The 19,180-nt window shown below is 51.4% G+C and overlaps 1 protein-coding gene across 6 annotated transcripts in view; it reads left to right on the top strand.

Moving 5' to 3' along the window:
* The window catches only part of Hspa12a (heat shock protein family A (Hsp70) member 12A), a 63,929-nt gene that overhangs the window by 35,680 nt on the left and 9,069 nt on the right, over positions 1-19,180 (top strand). For all 6 annotated transcript variants that reach the window (XM_076834968.1, XM_076834970.1, XM_076834969.1 and 3 more), the window contains 5 exons: positions 650-777; positions 3,958-4,144; positions 6,246-6,350; positions 8,375-8,491; positions 15,764-15,935. In XM_076834968.1, the coding sequence (XP_076691083.1) occupies positions 650-777; positions 3,958-4,144; positions 6,246-6,350; positions 8,375-8,491; positions 15,764-15,935 (709 nt within the window). The remainder of the gene's footprint in view (positions 1-649; positions 778-3,957; positions 4,145-6,245; positions 6,351-8,374; positions 8,492-15,763; positions 15,936-19,180) is intronic.

The raw sequence follows: 19,180 nt of genomic DNA, 5'->3' as shown, positions 1-19,180 counted from the left end.
TTTGAAATGTGCTGACTTTTATAACTTGGAGTTGTGTGGGAGTTAAAAGAAAGAAAGTCTACATTGCTTTAAAAAAAATGTCTGCCCAAATGACTTGACAGATGAGGAAAGGCTCTGACAGATGAAGGCATGGGCATGGCAGAGTCACGTGGTTGGCATTTTGCAGGATCAGGTAGGGTCCTGGGTGTGCCCAGCCTGTGCCCAGCCTGTTCAGGTGCATGAAATGCTGGCACAGATGGAGAGATCACTGGGAGGCATGGAGGGCCCAGCTGGCAGAGTGCTCGGAGTGGTCACTGGAGGTCTGCACAGGAATGTGGAGGGCAGTGGGGGAGACCGTGTCTAACTAGAGAGCTACTGGGCTTCTGCTCCATGGTAGCACTTCCATAATTAGCCACAGTCATGCAGGGTTGGTGAGCTGCAAGCAGTGCCCTGCCCAGGTGTCCTGTCCCCACTCGGGTACCTCTGTCTCCCCAAACCACTCAAGTGGGGCTGAAGCTGGCCTGCCCTGTCCCCAGGGCTGCCACGTGGCAGACTTGAGCAGGAAAGTGGAAGCCCTTCTGCCCACAGTGAGTTCACAGCTGGGCTGGGTGGAACTGCCCTTCCCAAAGCCAGGCCTGGCCCGGGCACAGAGCCTCACTTGTATCTACAGAATGATGCCGACTCCAACGTCTCGGAACAGCAGACGTTTCTCGTGGTGGTGGCCATCGACTTTGGGACCACATCCAGCGGCTATGCCTACAGCTTCACTAAGGAGCCAGAATGCATTCACGTGATGAGGTGAGTGCTGTGGGTGGGACAGGCTTGAGCGGCACCAGGGGCAGGGCAGTCAATGGGCAGGTGAATGGCACTTAGGAGGAGGACCCTGGATTCTAGCCCAGACCCACTGCGCCACTTTGAGCAAGCCATTTCTGACCCACAGGCCTCCAGTGCCTGTCTCCGAAGCGTTGGTTTAATACTGATGTAGTTGGTTGGGGAGGAGCCATGCACTGTGCTTGAAGCCTGGCCAGGTGACTCCAGGGTATGGCCTGTTGAGAGGAGCTGACCTGCACAGCCTCTGTGATGGAGGAGGTCCAGGTGCTGGCTCAGCCTGATGTTGGATTGAACCAGCTAAACCTCAGTTTCCTCATCTGTGAAACGGCAATAGCAATGGCGCCTGTGAATTTGTCTCCCGCAAATGAGATTTCCTATCAAGTACTCAGCATGCAGAGAAGTACCAGCTCTTTCAGGTGACAGTATCACAAGGGCTGAAGACACAGGCCTGGGAGGAAACAGGAAGAGTAAATCTCAGCCAAGTGGCCCTAAAGGCAAAGTAACCCTGGCCTCTTGGGCACTCTGTGCCAGATCACCCCCACCCTGCCCTCCATGATGCACAGAGCAACCTGGCAGCCCTCACACCACCCAACACTAGAAACCAATGTCCACTAGGACTCTGGTTTGTCCTGGCACCAATGTTGGCTCTCTCAGTGGTAATCTTTGACCCTCTTGCAGACTCTGTGGCCCCTCAAAACTTTGGAAGCCTGGGATTTATCATCCTGATTTTCCATCTAGGAGAGGGTTTGAGTTTCATTATAAATGGTTTTGATTTTCCTTTAACTGGTTAATTGTGAAATTTATGTATCACCCCCAGAGTAAGATTTTAGGTGTTTTTATGACATGCAGTGTAAAACACTAGCCTACTAGGTTTGACTTATCATTCTCTTGACAACCAGATGTGGTTCAGCCTGAGGCCCCTATCCTTATAAAAAACTTCAGAGGCCCTTGGGTGCCTGGGTGTCATCTCATTAGGAAATAATGAAAAGCCAGTTCTACAAGACCACATAGCGCTCAGCAGCCCCTAGGATTCCATCTCTGGCAGGATCTGTGCTGCTTTCCCAGATGGAAAATAATGCCAATCAATGTTTGTCTGCTTCCAAATGTTATTTCCACAGGAGAGTCAGGCAGTGAAAATAGAAAAGAAAGAGTGAAAAAGCATCTTATTTGCCTGAAGGAGCACTGAGGACCATCACTGTGGCTCAGGCCTTTAGAGACGCATCTTTGTTATTGTAGAGTCCTTGGAGGAGGTTGGTTCTGCTCGAATTTTATTTCAGTCAGAACATATTAACATAACCATGATACAGACTGATAAAGTAGGAATAAGGAATGTAATATTTTGCATTTAAATAGGAATGAAGGAATCAAAATTTGAAGGAAAAAGCTCACGGGGTCATTACTGAAAATGTCACCGTTGATAGTAATGACGAGTCCATTTGTGAAAAGTGGCGTGTAGAGCTGCTGCTTGGCATGAGAATCATCCCTGGGTCTCCATGCAGTCACCTCGGGGACTTTGGCTCCTGGAGTGGAAGGCTGCATCCTGATGGAGCTTGGCTGGGAAACTGGCCAGGGATGGTTCCAGAGCCATCGGAGCAGCAAATCTCGCTGGAGGTCAGGTCAGCACTCCATCTGGGCCACCATGGCCCAACTGATGCTCAGTGGTGCCGTGCAGGGAGCAGGTTTAAGCAGGTTCCCCAGGGGGCCAGGGGAAGAGCCTCATTTCCCCTCTGTGCTGAGTCTCCACCTGAGGCTGCTCCCAGGGTCGCGTGGAAGGGAGCAGCCTGGCTCCTGGCAGCCCTGGCTTCTCTGCAGTGAAGAGAGGAAGCATGAGTCACCTGCCCTCTCCATCCCACTTCCCTGTCTCTCCTTTCTTTCTGGTGACAGAGGAAGGAAGCTTCTCTGGGGTTCAGCCTACCCCTGCTCTGCTCTACCACCGAGTCTGTCTTCTGCCTTTCTTCTGGCTCTGCCTTAGTGGCCCTTTCCCTCCTCGATGTTCCCATCCCATCTTGTCACCCTGGCTGTCACTGATCTGTGAGCTTTATTTCCTGCCAGTATCTCTCCCATGAACTCTGGGCTTTTATTCTCCACCCCTCCCTCCAGGAGTTCAACACCCCGCCCTTCCCTCAGCTCCCTGGCCTGGCTCTCAGCTCCTGTCTGTGCCCTCTCCTCTGGGCTCCTGAGCTTGCAGGCTCTAGGGTGCCCGGGCTCCTGCTCACGGCCATGCCCAGTTGGCTCACTTCTCCCTCTGGGCAGGTTTGGCACTCCTCTTCCCCGACCTCTCTCTTCCTATGGCTTCCAGGCCAGGCCTCACTCCGCATCTGCCTGCTGGCTGCCTGTCTGCCCTCTTTAGTTCAGTTTGCCCTCATGAACAGCAGCTCTGATTCTGTCACACTCTGATCTAAGACCTTTGGTGGCTCCCCATTATTCCTGAATTTTCCTAAGTCCTTAGGGTCCTCCCCAGCCCGGGGCCACCACTTTCCCAGTCTCATTTCTCGCTTTTCCAGTCACACAGTCGCTCTTCTCCTTTACACACGTTGCCCACTCCTGACCTGTTCAACGCCAGCAGCCCGGACCGTCCTTCTTCCCTTTGAGATCCAATCTTCCTTAGCTTCTCCCATCCCCCTGAGTCCTGCACACTTTCCTGGCCACATGGCCACATGGGCACTTGTACCTTCTCTGACCCCCTCAGACCCCTTCTCTGGTCCCCTTATTTCCATCCAAGAGGGCTGGCATTTATATATTTTTTTCAAAGAGGATTCAAGCCAGCTGGATGCTGTTGAGTACTTACAGATTAACCCCCAGCCCCTGCAAAATCCACAACAAATCACCTACCTACCTGACTGAGTTATTTGAAGGCAGAACATAAATTTTCTGTCCCTGTGTCACCAGCACGTGGCACAAGAGTAGCTCCTCAATAAGTGCTGAATGCGAGGGTAAAGTTAGAACGTGTTATTGAGCAGGGACGTGGCAATTGTCCCTTCCCCTTCTAAATGAAATCGTGTCTCTGGCCACTGGCCAGGCACCTGGACCAGAGTGTACCTACACCTTCACGTCTGTGACAGCTATGCATACAGTGGGTGCTTACTCAGTGCTGCCTGAACTGGGATTTTCAAAGGCCTCATAACCTCTGCCTTTCCTTGGTGGCAGGCGATGGGAGGGAGGTGATCCTGGTGTGTCCAACCAGAAGACCCCGACCACCATCTTGTTGAGCCCTGAGAGGAAGTTCCACAGCTTTGGATACGCTGCCAGGGACTTCTACCATGACCTGGATCCCACCGAGGCCAAGCAGTGGCTGTATCTGGAGAAGTTCAAGATGAAGCTGCACACCACAGGGGTGAGAGAGCTCTCCTCAGGAGCCAGCCCTGGGGGGCGGGATGTGTCCCAGCCCAGGGGCCCTCAGGTTTCTCCACAACAGAAATTAAGGTCCATTTACCTTGAACACAGGACACTTTTTGTGGGACCCATAGTGCTTTCTGGTGTCCATGTGGGCAGAGAGACATTCAGAATGTCGAACTACTCATTTGTCTTGGAAACTGGTCAGTCAGAGGGGACCCTGGCTGTAGGTTGGGTACAGGATGCTGGGCCCCTCTTCTGTCCCCGGAGTTCCCCCTTCAGTGGTTGGGTTGTAGGGAAATCAGGAGCTCCTCTCTGCGCAGGGAGCACCTCAGAGGGCACCTCAGAGGGCACCTCAGGGGCTGAGAACATCTGGGGTTACGTGGCAGTGGCTATTCACTAATCGGTTTGGAAGAAACAACCAGTAACAGCTGACACACCAAGCCCCTGCGTGGCGAAGGAGGAGCTCAGGACACCAACACCCAGTAACAGGAGGCTCACATGCCAGGCTGTGGCCTCACTTCTGTTCCCAGAAAGCCCGTTCGGTAAAGGACGTTGAAGCTCGAAGCTTCGTAGGAAGCTGGAGTTGTTTTCAATTTGAGCATTTTCATCCCATAAACTCTCTTCAACTCCCAGGACTTGGAGATGCAGAGAGTGATAAGGTTTGAGACCCCGGACCCCAGGTCCAGGCAGCTTGGGTTTAACTGCTGCCTCTCGTACCTTCAAGACGTTTAATACAAGTTACTTAACCTGCCTGTGCCTCATTCAGCTTCATCTGTAAAATGGAGACGATGACAGCACCTCCCATGCTCATGGGGGAATTGTGAGGATCAAAGGAATGAAGATGCAGAAAGCTCTCAGAACCAGGCCCGGGACAGGGGAGGGCCTAGTCCAGGGCACCTCCCATTAGCAAACGTTTGCAGCTGACAAAACGAACGTCAATGGGAGACTCAGCAGCCAGCACCCTGCCTTCCGAGGTTCCGTGAGCACCGTGCCTAGGCTCTCTATCTGATGCAGATGGACTCTGGCTGGAAGTGACTCCTCCCATCTCTCCTGATGGGATTTGATGCTGAATGTCAGGGACTGTACAGCCGGAGGCAGTACACTGTTGACTTCAAGTTCATTTTTTTTTTTTTTTTTAAATTCAGAGCTGTGGCTTCCTGGTGCTCCCCAGCCTTCCTGAGCCTGGGGGCCAAAGACTGGGTTATCTTTGCTAAGCACCAGGAGAGGGAGGTAGTAGGTAGGACAAGAATGTGCGGACATCAACACCAGGCTAGTTTTGTACCCACTGCTGCTTCTCTCTCCAAAGGCGGAGCATAGTCACCCAGCCTACTTCAATCCAGAGGTCCCCCGGATTGTTTCCTGGCATTAATGAGCCTATTGGCCCCGGGCTTCCTCCTGGTTTTTGCTCCACTCTCTGCTCATCCTCCGCCCCACAGACCCACAGACCCACAGATGCTTTTCTCATCATTTTAAAAATAACCTCTGTCCACCTGGCATCTGGGCTCCACGGAGCAGTCTCCGTCCAAGGACTGTGTGCAGCAGCTGCTTTGGCTTCTGGCAGAGAACTGCAGGCAGCCATATTGCGCTCCCAGTGGATTAGACAGGGCTGACCTTAAAATAGGAGCTCTTCTATTTTGGTAGCTTGGTTGGCAGCTAATCAGGGAATGAGAGCTTCATGTCTGTTTGGAGTCATGTGTGGCAGTGAGTTGACATGAATTAGGCCTCCACTAGGGGCCTCTGAGGGTGACCATGTGTGACCACATATGGAAATAGAATGTAAATCGCACCAGGCGTGGTGTCTGCTGCCCATTTTCTCTTCCCAGCCTCTGCTATTGCCCTGAAGCCCCCAGATGGTCCAGGGAGAAAGAGGGAGGGAGGGACGTTGGGGCCTATAGGGAACAACCGGAGCCTCTTACACAGTAAAGGGACAGTGCCGCCAGGCCCCTTTGGGGGACCACACCATCCTAGTCCACCTTGTCAAATGGGGGAACACATACATGGCTCACCAGGATTGTCCAGATCTCCAAGCATCAGTTCCCAAAGTCAGAGGTGTATCTGTCCTTTGTCTCATTATTGTTTCATTCTTTTCCCCCCACCAGGACCTCACCATGGATACAGACCTGACAGCAGCAAATGGCAAGAAAGTCAAAGCCCTTGAAATCTTTGCTTACGCCCTGCAGTACTTTAAGGAGCAGGCGCTGAAGGTAGGGTGGCGGTTGATGCCTGTCAGAGCATGTTAGGCTCCATCTCCAGGTTGATGCACCTGCCAGCGAGGAAGAGGCGCAGCCTGGAGGGAGAGAACACAGGCTCTGGATTCAGAACAGCAGGGTGCAGCCTCAGACATTGCTGGTTAGGGAGGAGTCTGGCATGCCTGACCAGAATGAACTCTGGTAGAATGAATCTGCCGACGACGTGGAGAGCCTGAGAAAGCACTTCCACCAAGCAGTCTGGTTACGAATCCTGCTGTCATGAAGGAGAGCAGCTGGTGGAGGAACCTGACATAATAAGATCCTCCATGTTGGTGCCTTTGCTTTGCTTTTTTTTTTATGGGGGAGGGTGGCAGTGCTGGGAATTGAACCTAGGGCTTTGTGCATGCTAGGCAAGTGCTCCATCACTGAGCCACATCCCCAGCCTGCCTGCCTTTGCTATCCACGCTCTCCCTAGCCATTGTGGAGCAAAGGGCTCCCCTCAGCCTCCCAGACAGCCCAGGGAAACCCATCCCTCATGTTCTGAGCCCTTTCCCTGTGCAAAGAGTTTAAATTGGCCTGCATGGTGACTGGTCAACACATCAGCCGGCTCCTCTGCTTTTCAAAGCCCCACGAGGACCTGCAAAGAAACAAAATGTAATCATAAAAAAATGGCTGTTTTATGTTGACCAAGGGCAGGGGTGTCTTAAAAATCATGTTTACTGAATGTACTTAATACTACTAGTCGGTACACTTAAAAATGGTTAAGATGGTAAATATTATGGCACATATATTTTTACCACAATTTTTTAAATTAGGACTTTTCAGTAAACAGAAAAAAAAATGTTTACTGATCAAAGAGGAAATGAGTTCAGTGAGAGGGTGGGTCAGACCGGGGATAACTATTTGAAACAATAGGGAATATCAGACACCGTCAGGAAAAGTAATTTCTTTCTTTCTTTTTTTTTTTTTTTTAAACCAGCCTGTTAATCTTGTGTCCCCAGAGCTGACTTTGATACAGAAGTGCCTTAGTGTGTGTTTAGTTTTGATCTCAGATTGGTCTGGTAAATGCGGTAGTGGGAAGGGGAAGGAAGGAAGGATCTAGCATTGATCAGAGGCTGTCTTCAGGCCAGACAATCCACAAAATTTTCTCAATTTTGTAGATGAGAATACGAGTCTGAGATCTCCGACAGTGACTTATCTATGGTGGCCAGTGGAAAAACCTCTGATGCTTTGGTCATACCATTTATCCTCATGGGTCCCCCGAAGCAAAATAACCTTAACTGAAAGTAGAAGGCCACGTGGTCCTTAGTTAGGTCATGTCATTAACACCCTTCTCATTTGGACAGGAAAGCTCCCCTCTATGCTGGGCTTACAGAAGGTAGATGACACCCTCAATGGAGACTGCCACCAGTAGTGCTCCTGTGGGTCCAGCGCTGTTCTAGACATGAGATGACATGTGACAATTTAGTTAAGATCTTGGCCTTTAGAGTCAAGGTAGACCTGGGTCTGGATCTAAATTTTGAATCTGCCACTTTTTAGCTGAACGGTGGTCACAGGAACTGAGCTTGTCCAAGTCTCAGCATTCCCATCCAGGAAAGGGGCACAGTTAGTATCCCTTCCTATGTGGGTTCTTGCAGAAATAAGACCCTCAAAGTGCTCAAAGGGACTGACACATAGTAAGCCCTCAGTAAGTGCAGTTCTCAATCCTCCAACAACCCATAAGTATTATTATCACCCTTGTATTGACAAGGGAACTGAGGCCTGGGAGGTTGTCATTTGTCCAGTGTCCAAAGACTTTAAGAAGTGACCAAAGGGATTTCCCTCTGACACCTCCCTCATTTCTGAGTGACATTCAGTGAGCTCTCTTCTTGCTGAATATTAAAAAAAACAGACTCTTGCCCCACTGACCCTGGAAAGTTGCAGAGGCTAGATTCCTGGGAAGTCCCTGGTGGGAGCTGGATTCTCAATGAAGCCTCTGGAGGTGTGCTCTCGGTCCCACACTGCCACCTAACCCATGGCATGTGTCTCCTTGACTTTAGGAGCTGAGTGACCAGGCGGGTTCGGAATTTGAGAACTCAGATGTCAGATGGGTCATCACGGTGCCTGCGATCTGGAAACAGCCGGCCAAGCAGTTCATGAGACAAGCTGCGTACCAGGTGAGGGCGGGGGCCGGGCAGGTGGGACGGCAGCAGAAGGACCCAGGATGCTCATGGTGGTGACGGTAGCCCTACTCAGGTATCACCCAGTATTCACAGGCCTCCAAGGGGACAGAGAGGAGGCTATGGGAAGGGACTTGAAGGGTCCCGGGGCCTGGGACAACTCTCTACATGCTGAGAGTCAGTATTCTGAGACTTCAACTCAGGCCCAGCTGGGACCCATCACCAAGGCAGTAGATGTCCCTGAGCCTCCATCACACCTCTTAGGAGACATCCTGACCACATTTCGCAGGGGGATATTCTGACGTGGTTTGTGGCCACGTGTATGAGCCTTTCTATACAAAACCCCCACAGAGTCTGAGCATAGTGAAGCGGCTGTGGAGCCCTAGTGTGGCACCCTGGGTTGGACACTCAGGGGCCTACTCCTCGCAGCATCTAGAACATCCTTGCCAACCGTCAAGGGTGGGGAGCACCCCTCCCGCACGCTCTCCCCTTTCTCCGCTGCTTCCTCCCTCCACTCTTCCCTTCCTTTGGGAATCTGGCTCCCTGTATGGATCTGCCAAAAATAGATTTGTTTTCATAGGCATGAGAGAAAAGGGTGGAGGTTCCAGAAAAAGGCCATATCTTTAAGATGGAAAGGGTTCGGAAGGAGCCATCTAGCTGTTCACAAAAGCCCTCACCAAAGATGGGGCAGGGGGACACAGCCATTGTGAAGATGCCGCCCAGTGCTCAGAGATTTCCTCGGGAAGGAGAGTCAGGATTCAGGGCTTTGACTCACATTTCCCAGGCCACAGGAAAACTTGAGCAACAAGTTTGTGACCTGATAAAGGGTCAAATTGTATTTTTAGCCTGAATAAGAAAAAAGAGGTGCAGTTCCTGGTCAGTTCACCAGGGCAGGTCATCCTAGGATGACCTCTCTGAATGGGTGAGGCCCTCACTGGAGAGCCTGAGGAGGAAACCAGGCCCCGGGAGGGCTTTGGAATAAAAATGGCCCCTCAGAAAGAAAAGGGTCAGCAGCTCCCATCAGGGACAGCTGTCCAGCATTGTGAATTTGCTTTCTGAAGCCCAGAGGCACCCTGTAGGCAGAGCCTGGCTTTTCCATACTGGGGGACATTTTCTGGGCCAGTATTCTTGCTGTTTAGGCTTTAACCCTTAATGTTTTTGCTTTGATATTTGTGTGCAGTTTACGGTGGCCCAGTGGATTTAAAGATGGCAGAGATCATTCTTGCCAAATCATTAGTTTATTCATTAGACACACCTACAGGCCTCTGTGTGCCTGGACTGTGGCAGGCCCTGGGTTCATCTCCTGCCTAGACAGGTCTCTGGGCTCAGGTTGCTCGTGGAGGAGCAGTTTGGGGCTACAGGGGCGTTAGGGGCATGGTTGTTTTGTGGACTTTTAGGTGGTCTCTTCAGCTTGTCTTCTGAAGAGTTCCAGGGTAGAACCAAGTCAGGCTTGCTACATCTCTCCATGCTGTACCACTCCGCCATTATTATATAGATAAAAAAGATACTAGACCTATACCGTGAGAGTGAATTTTATGGGTCAGCTTGAGTAGGCCAGTGAAATGCTCAGCTGTCTGGCTAAAATTTATTCTGGGGGTTCCTAGGAGGGTGTTTTAGATGAATTTGACATTTAAATGGCTAGACTGAATAGAGCAGATGACCTCCCCTTGCGTGGCTAGGTGTCCTCCAATCCACTGAAGGAATGAGTAGGGCAGAGGACTGACCCTCCACTGAGTGGGGAAAACAGCCTTCTGCATGTGTTTGAGCTGGGACACTGGGTTTTTTCCCTGCCTGTGGACTGAAACTGAAATGTGGCTCTTCCTGGGCCTCCAACCTGTGGCCTCTGGGTATAGGATCTACGCCATTGGATCCCCTGGGGCTCCAGCTTGCTGACTGCAGATCTTGGGACTTGTCAGACTATAACTGTGAGCCAAATCCTTCCAGTCTTTTTTTTTTTAATATTTATTTTTTAGTTGTAGTTGGACCCAATATTTTTATTTTATTTTTATGGGGTACTTTGGATCGAACCCAGGGCCTTGCACATGCTAAGCAAGTGCTCTACCGCTGAGCCACAATCCCAGCCCCCGATCAGTCTCTTTGTATGTATCTCTACATCCTCCTGGTTCTGTCTCTCTGGAGAACCTGGCTAATACAGCCCCTGAACAAAATCCACAGTCCTCAGCCCAGCGACTACTGAGCATGTTCAAAGGGCGTCCATCTGCCCACAGAGCATCCCGCCAGCCTGACTTCATGCATGAGAACCTGAAGAATGAGGTAGGATGGGTGGGCTGTCAGGGCAGCTGGGGGACTAGGCACCTCCACTCTGCTTGGGTGGGCAATGTGGAGACCCTTTCAGGCTTATGGAGGCTTCCCAGGTACAAGTTCATGGCACAGTCACATAGGGCTGGGCTTCACCCTCCCACCTGCCAGGTGGAGGGGAAAGAGGGGCGGAGTAGACCTGGGATGGCCCTCTGCTCACTATCCTCTGATCTGGATAGTGAGTCACATCTTTGCCCATGAGGTCTGCAGAGCCGTGCATGTGGGTATATTTCATCTATGGGACTCCCTGGACTTGTCTGGACTCAGTGCTTCTTGAAGAAATGAGTCAAACCTCAATCTTTTATAATTCACAGACTCAGGATCTGTATAGACTTTTTGAGAGCACTGGTGACAAGATGGAGTGGAAAGAACAGCTGATCTCCCTTCCAAGGCCTTTGAGAAAGATCTGGAACCAGGAGAGAGTTCTACTGGACTGATTTTTCTAAAGGCATCTTGCCTAAAATGTCTAACTGTAGAAGGTTCCAGAAACCTGTTAAATAAATGATGTTCCCATATGTACGATGATCTCATCTAACATGGAGACGCAGCTTGCATTTGCCTCCTAGTCTGAGCAAGCTGCATGAGAAACAGTCCTACCGGGGGACAGAAGTGCGTCACACCCAGCAGTGGTGCAGCTGTAGCCCTCTTTAGCCTGATGACAGGCCCGTAGAGCACTTACCAGTTCTGGCCCTTTTTCTCAGCTATGGACACAGTCTCTTGGCGGATCTTCCTGGCAGATTGCAGAGGAGGAGGGCTGTGGCGCTGAGCAGTCGGGGTAAACACCCACTTCCGCGGGCTCCCCAGGGCCTTCCCCTGCTGAGTGATCACAAAGCGAGGCTCTGAGAAGCTACGATGAGGAGGCTGCTCTTGCTGGCCCAGATTCCCGGAGGAGTCAGTGGGGGTAGCAGGTAGCAGGGCTCCCAGTTCGGCACTTAGTAGAATTCCCAGGTTGCGCCTATGGAACGTGTGTGTTCAGCAGAGGTAAGGGTCAGAAAAGTGCAGAAGAGAGGCTGGCTAGAGGGATGGTCGATTCATTGCCTTTGCACCTACTATGTGCTACAGGGTGAGGAGACCTTAGAAAAGGCACTGTCTGTGTAGGAGGAGACAGAATCTGTGGAGGGACACCTCACAGTGGACGAGGAGCAGTGTGGTACCAGTTCCAAAGGCAGAATCAGTGAAGAGCGTGTTCTGCTCCAGCTGACCTGGCCTGATCCCAGGCAAACAGAGCCACGGTCTCCAGAGGGCTGTGGTTGTGAGCGGCTGCAAGAAACAAAAGTTTTCAGAGAGTCTGGCCCGTTCTTTTGCGTTCCCTCCTGTTCTTGGAATCTTGAGTGAGTCTGGGACTCCTCCTGGGGAGATGGAATTTGTGCAGGACCAGCTGCCTCCCCCGCCCCGATCCTGCAGCTCTCCTCTGAGGCACTGCAGGAGTTTGCTGGTGGGAACAAAGTCCCTCCGCTGGGAAGTGTGACAAAGCCGGTGCTCGCTTTGTTTGGTCTCCCAGACACTGACCAGACCCCTCTCTGACCTTGCTGCTTGCTCCCCTCTGGAGTGGGCTCCTCTTTGTCTGTATCTTCTCCCAGATGCAGTGAGGAACCCCTGTAAGGAAATGTGTCACAACTATTGCCATGGAAGCCAGGCCAGACCAGCTGGGGAGGGACAGGACAGATGAAAGGTGCCCCCCTGCAGGTCCATGCAGTGCTGTTTGGGGCAGACTGGATATGGGAGCGTCCCAACTGCCCTGCTGGGTTGTCACCTGCACACTCAGACACCCTCCTGTTGTGTCATTTCACTCTGGACTTCTTGATTTGATTTTCCATGGAAAGATTTTCCCATCTAAGTCTGAGTTCCCGCTTAGAATCTCAGGAACAGGGCAGGCAGAGGAACCGGGAGTTCACGTTTAGCTCCTTCTCCCCTCCTGTCCCCTTCTGTCACAGCGCAGGCCCTTGTCTCTCTGGGTTGATATCCCAGACAGACTAACAGTCATGTGGCCTTTGAGTCAGCAGGGTCTTTGCCTGTGTCCTTTAACACTGAGTCTCTGGGCTTCACCGTGGGGCTCTGTCACCACAGTCCTCCCTGCCCCCGCTGCCTAGTTTATTTTCTAGTCTCAACTTAGCAAGAGACTGTGATCCATGCAGGCCCAGCTGTTCCCTGGCAGCCAATCTTCCCTATTCCCCGTCCGTGCTGGGAAGTTGGCCGTTGGATTCTGCTCTTCCAGGAGGCCCTTGACGCACCAGATGCAAGAATGGAAACTTCAAGGCATGAGCTGTCCCTTAGAAGGCTTCCTTCTGGTCTTATTTTGGATGTCTTCTTCTGGGACTCTTGAGGCTCGAGAGTTCGAGGTTTCTTGGTGGCACTGCATATGTGTGACCCACACCCTGTTTCCTTGGGCCCCTTAACTGTCAACCATCTTTGTGCTGAAAAGATGTCTAATGTGACCTTGGGAGAAGGTAATGCTGGAGAATGGAGACTTTTAATCGCTTCAGCAAACAATGGAAAAATGTCTTCATGCCTTAGTCAGTGGCCTGTTAACCAGTGTCACGTAAGGGTGGCCCTGGCCTCTTCCACCACTGGACCAGGCTGATGGGCCTCCGTCTGCCTTTGTGGATCCTGAGCAGCAGGGATGGAGGCTCCCTGTGGATGGTGTAGGGCGCAGATGTGGCTCCCATCTGGTTTTATAAAGCCTGACTTCCAGAAGGGGCTCTGCCACTTGTGAGACATTGATATTTACGGAGTGATTTTCTGTCACCAACCTGCTGGTAAAACCTCCTTAGGACACCATATCCGACACTTCCTTGTGAGTGTAGTTGTAATGGAGAACTTCGGACAGCCCATTCAGGCAGTGAGTCTTCTGATACTGTCCCAGAGTCATTGGTGAAACACGGTGCCTCAGAAACGTCCAGGAGGGAATGTGAGAGGCACGACAGAGTTTTGTCACGTACCAGGGCTGGCTGGGGACCTGTAACTAGAGGCACTAAGAGCAGGAGAGCCAGTAGCAATTTAAAGAGCCTAGTCTGCAGGTCTCATGTTATGGGTTGGATCTGGAATGCCCCAAAGCTCAGGTGTTGAATACTGTGTCCCCAGAGGTGGGTATTCTGGGAAGTGATTGGATGATGACCTCATTTCATGGACTAATAATTTGAATGGACTACTGGGAGCTGGTGGAAACTGTAGGCAGGAGGAACATGGGTCACTGGGGGGGTGTCCTTGAAGACTATATCATGTCCCTGGCCTCGACTTCCTACCTCTGCTGCTGGGCTGCCATGAGCTAACAGCTTCCCTCCACTATACCCTCCTTCTGCCATAATGTTCATCCCCACCTCAGACTCAATGCAACAGAGCTGGCTGACCATGGACTAAAACCTCTGGAACCAAGATAAATCTTTCCTCCTTTAAGTTGTTCTTGTTTAGTTTTTTATCACAACAAAACGCTGATTAATATTACTCAAGACTCCAGCCTGCGCTGGTGCCACCACTTAAGGGTTGGACACCTTCCAGCAGAACTGTGCTGTTTTAACACTGAAAGTCTCATGTCCCAGGAAATCCCTTTGTTCTAGGCACACTGGGACAGCTGGTGCCCCTACTGCTCCGGGCCTTGGTCTTTGTACGTTAGGTGAAGGAGGTGGACAAAGTCTCTGAAGGCCTGTCACATTTCTGATATTCTACCTGAATCTGCTTGTTCCTTGCTCTTGATGGACCCTCCTAAGCCCCTACAACCATGGCTCTAGGCCTCTCCTCCTGAGGAGAGGTTTTTCGTGCAGGCACGACCTTAGGAAAACTTCCATGCCTGTCCAGGGGAAGAATCCACTAAACCTTGAGGGTCTGGTCTAGAAGAGGGTTGCAGGAAGGGGCTTCCTCCCAAGTGGATGTAGCACGAGGGCAGGTGTCCTTGGAAACATCAACAAAGCAACACAGTGATAATGGGAACCCTGTGTGCTCTGTCCCTCCTGTTGGCGGCCAAGGAGCCCCGTGTACCTGAACAGCCTCCACTGTGGTCCCCCTGCTCCATCTCAGGGCCGTAGGAGGTGGCAGGGATCTGGTTACAGGCCAAGGCCTATTTCTCTGAGCACCTTCAGAAAGGTGGTCCTGGGGCTTCATGGCTGGCCCTTCTTAGGGCCTGGAGGGGGCATGACTGGGACAGGTCACATGTCACAGAACTGAAGCATTTCTGCCTCCCGGAGGCCAGGATCCCAAATGCAGATGGAGGCCACAGATGAGAACTTGGGGACCAAATTTTTACGACTATATTTGATATGTATATGTGATATAAACTATGAAAAGAATAAAGGCTTCGATAAGATACTTACCAATGACTGCCCATATTTTAGAAAATGAGGGACTCCTTGGGGTTCCAGGAGGGGCTTCCTCATCCAGGAGTGACTGCTTATACATTTCCCCAAGCAGGCAAATGGCAGGAGCCTCCCAGTGCTCCACAGAGAGCAGATCAGATTCCTGTACAAGTCAGATGCTCACCTAGCTGAGGTCTACAAGGTGGGGGTCTGCTGTACAGCCCACTGTAACCAGGGAACAGATCACCGGCCTCTGACCTGGGATGATTTTCAAAGTTTGAGACTTTTGTAACTCTGTCCTTCCCACTTGGTGTAGAACCCCGTCTGCATCCTACAGCCCAGAGTCACCCCGCCTCCTCCCTGGTACTTCTCAATTCTGGGCCAATCAAGGCCCAAGTGCAAGAGGTCCTGTGGCCAGAGAGCCTTGTATTTCTTGAGGGTGCTTGTACAATTTCCTTAGCCACCCTGAAGTGTTTGGGGCTCAGTATGCCAAAGTCTGCGTGGGACTGTCCCAAACATGCAGAGCATGAGTGTCCCTTCCTTGGGAGTGCAGCACAGTGGTGACAGAAACCATGTGTGCTCTGTCCCTCCTGTGGGCCGCATGGTGTCTCTGAGCCAGCCTGCCCAGGGAGCCCCGGTCCCAGCCTTAGCTTCTGTCTTCCAGGCAGGCCTGGCCTCTCCTGAGAACTCGGAGCAGCTCATCATTGCCTTGGAGCCTGAGGCCGCCTCCATCTACTGCCGGAAGCTGCGTCTGCACCAGATGATTGAGCTGAGCGGCAAGGCGGCGGTCAATGGGTACAGCGCCAGTGACACAGTAGGAGCGGGGTTTGCACAGGGTACCTCTGCTCTCTCTCTCCCTCCCTCCCCCCGCCCCCGGGTGTTTCTCTACCTCTGATGATGTTGGAGGCACTTAATGCCATAAGGAAGGATCAAGAGACCTTAGGGGGAGGCTGGCTTAAGCCTCTCTGTGTCAGCCTCCCTTCCTGGCCTCTTGGAGGACTAAGCAATGGTCACCTGGCATATCACCCATAAGTGCCTGGAGTGGCTTTGTCAAGAACATGAAGGTAGCCAGAGAGTTGTTCATCAAACCCGGGCCTCATGCTCTCTAGGCAAACTCTCTACCACTGAGCTATATCCCCAAGCCTCAGCTTTCTAGCCCTGGATCTTTCTTGCCTACTAGCTGATTCTCCCTCTAATCCCAGTTTCCTGTTATTATTTCCTCCGTTAAGACTGTCCATTTATTTCTGACTCACTCAGTGGGGCTGCTTTCTGGGTGATGAGCTCATTGTGTGTCTTAGCGGAGGTTAAAATACAGATGGAATGGGCTGACCTCCTGACCCAGGCGATGCTCACTTAGCTGTGGGAAGAACACCCACTTGGGGAGGCTCAGGGTGAGTATTTGGAGGAAGTTTTCTTTTTAATAGTTATTTTTCAGCTAGTTACCTGCATACAAGTGGGTCACAATCTTGGTCCCCAGAACTGTTTTCCCTGGTGTCCAGGGCTCTATGGGTCTCTCAGGGCTTCAGCGTTTGCAGACAGACTGGGTCGGGGACAAAGCACCACATGAGCATGGGTGCCAGTGGGTCCTGGGCTCCAGAGTTGCAGGCTCTGCTTTATTCCCAGATGAGGACCAGGAAGCCTGCGTCTGTGTCCCAAGGCCCTGGCCTCTGCTGACTCTGAGAAGATACACATTCCTGCCCCTGCATATGGGGGTCTTTTCCAGGCTGCTCCTCTTCCTCTTCACAGGGGCAACTGCCCTGGGGGGTCACCTCTTTGCATTTGAATCCCTGGAGTTAGGAGTCTATAAACCTCAGCCAGGAGGCAGTAGTAGGTCTGTTTGTCACCAGGCTACTGCCACAGCCTGCTAGGGCTGTGTGATAGTGCCTTAGAGCTGATTTCCCCAGAAATAATGAAACAGGCTTCGCTTTAAATCCTAGGCCTGGATTACCCCCTAGTCACGCTGTAGCTCCCCAGGGGAAGTCGAGGCTGGCCCTGCAGCTCACTAAGTCAAACACGGTAACACTGACATACTTGGGACATCATGTTTAGGTTTCCTTCTTTATTGTTTTCATTGGAAAAAGGGGGAAAGACTGAGCTTATATCTTACATGTAAATTCTCAGTTGTTCATGAAGGGAAATTCATGTCAGGATCAGCTAATCCTGGCATAGTTCTTCTTATGTACTCTGTGAATACAACACATTTTGTGGGGGAATCTGATTTTTGATCATAGCATTCCCCAAGAGCTCAGTTTTGTGTTTCTTCTTCTTTAACAAATCACATCTCCCCCCAGGGCTCTGTTTCTGTGTCCTGTGGCTCGTGGAATGTGCTGCTGTCTCTGTGTGCTCAGAGGGCTTTCTAGATTTTGAAATCCTCAAATTATTGGACACCACGCTTCCGAGGGGCCCTAAGGCAGGGAATCTGTTGTCAGCCTTGCGTTACAACTGGGAAACCTCTCCCAGAAGGAGGGGGTGCTGCAGCAGAGCACTTAATCAGGATCCCGAGGTGCTTGGAGGCTCCCTTGTGAAGGGGGTCCAGTTAGGCCCCGGGGAGTAGAGCTGGCATGCGGCTCCCTGAATGCAGGGTTTGCCATTGGTGCTATTTTATTGTAAGGATGAGATCAATAAAGGACACCGTTGTCTCCCCCTCTCACACACACACAATAGTGGGCTTAATCTGCCGGAAAGAAATAGGATAATTTTTTGAGGGCTCAGTACGTGTTCTGTTCGCCTCACTTGGCTGTTTTCATGAAGGCCATCACATGTGTCATCTAGACTGTCTCAGACAGCAGATGTCCACTGCAAGGACTGTAACAGAGGTTCATCCCAAGGAAACAGGAAAGAAGCCCTGAGTTTGGGGGCCCTCCTGGGAAACTTCCCACTCCAATCTAACCTAGGCCTTGAGCACTTGGAGTCGGCAGAGCTGACGGGGCATCTGAAGTTCTGATCCCCAGAGAAACTGTTTTGTAAACACTGTGCTCCTTGCAGAAAGAGGATTGCGGGCCAAGGGTGCTGTATTGGGTAACCAGCAACCAAGGGCAATCCAAAGACAGCAGCACCAGCTCAGGAACTAAAAAAACCCAACAACAACATGGTGGTGGGGATGGGTGGCAGAGCCTTCTTCCTGGTCTAACTCAATCATGGTAGTTGTCATTTGATGAGCACCAGGTTTCATAGTAGGTGCTTTGCCTTCATTATCACCTACTATATGCCAACAAGGAACTGAGCCAACTATCAACATCCCCATTTTATGGATGAGGAAACTGAAGCTCAGAGGAGTTAAGTGATTTGCCCCAACTCCCACCTTGGCTGTGTCCTTTCACAGTGTCTTTCTCATGTCTAACATCTCATTGTTCTACTTTATCCAACGTCCCTGTAAATCATGAGTGTGACAGGGTCTGTGGGTTCATTTTGAGCTGCAAGACAAGAGTTGCAAGTCCTTCACCTCACCTGACCTGGTTTCCTCATCTGAACAGAGGACAGTGGTTTGTACCCTATCCTTCTCATGTCCCAGCAGCCCAAGCCACAGCAGGGCCTGTGGCCTCAAGCAGAGGTTGTCCCCAGGATTCGTGAGCAAGTGCCAGGCCAGGCAGAGTTCAGAAGCCACCTTGTGGCTGAAGCGCCACCTTGTGGCTGAAGAGCACACTGGCTTCAACAGTGTCAGGAAAGGGCTCAATCCATTTACCTGGGATCCAGATGCCATACCCCACTTTCCTTTGAATTGGACAAAGTTCCTTGATGTGAAGTTGTTTAACTGAGCTCACTGCAGCCTGATTTCCAGGGCTTCCTCCTTGGGGCAGTAAAGCTGGGACATTGATTTTATTAGCCCATTCCCCCAAAAATGTCACCAGAGGAAGGGAAAGTCATCAGGGTGAGCTTTCAGCTAGGCACAGGCCAAAGCTGGCCAGGAGATGAAGAGATAAAGGCTGGTGTAAAGAACCACCTTCTCTTGGAAGAACTGGCGTTGTGATTCCGAATGCTGTGTTTATTAATTGTTTTGATCACCTATAAGTAGACGTGCCATTCCTGAGCCTCCTCGTGCTGTTATCTCTGCCAACTGCAGATGACTGTCTGCATTTTCATG

The sequence above is a fragment of the Callospermophilus lateralis genome, chromosome 15 (genome assembly GCF_048772815.1).
Source record: "Callospermophilus lateralis isolate mCalLat2 chromosome 15, mCalLat2.hap1, whole genome shotgun sequence".
NCBI classification, from domain to species: Eukaryota; Metazoa; Chordata; class Mammalia; order Rodentia; family Sciuridae; genus Callospermophilus; species Callospermophilus lateralis.
This window is presented reverse-complemented; position numbering and strand designations above follow the sequence as displayed.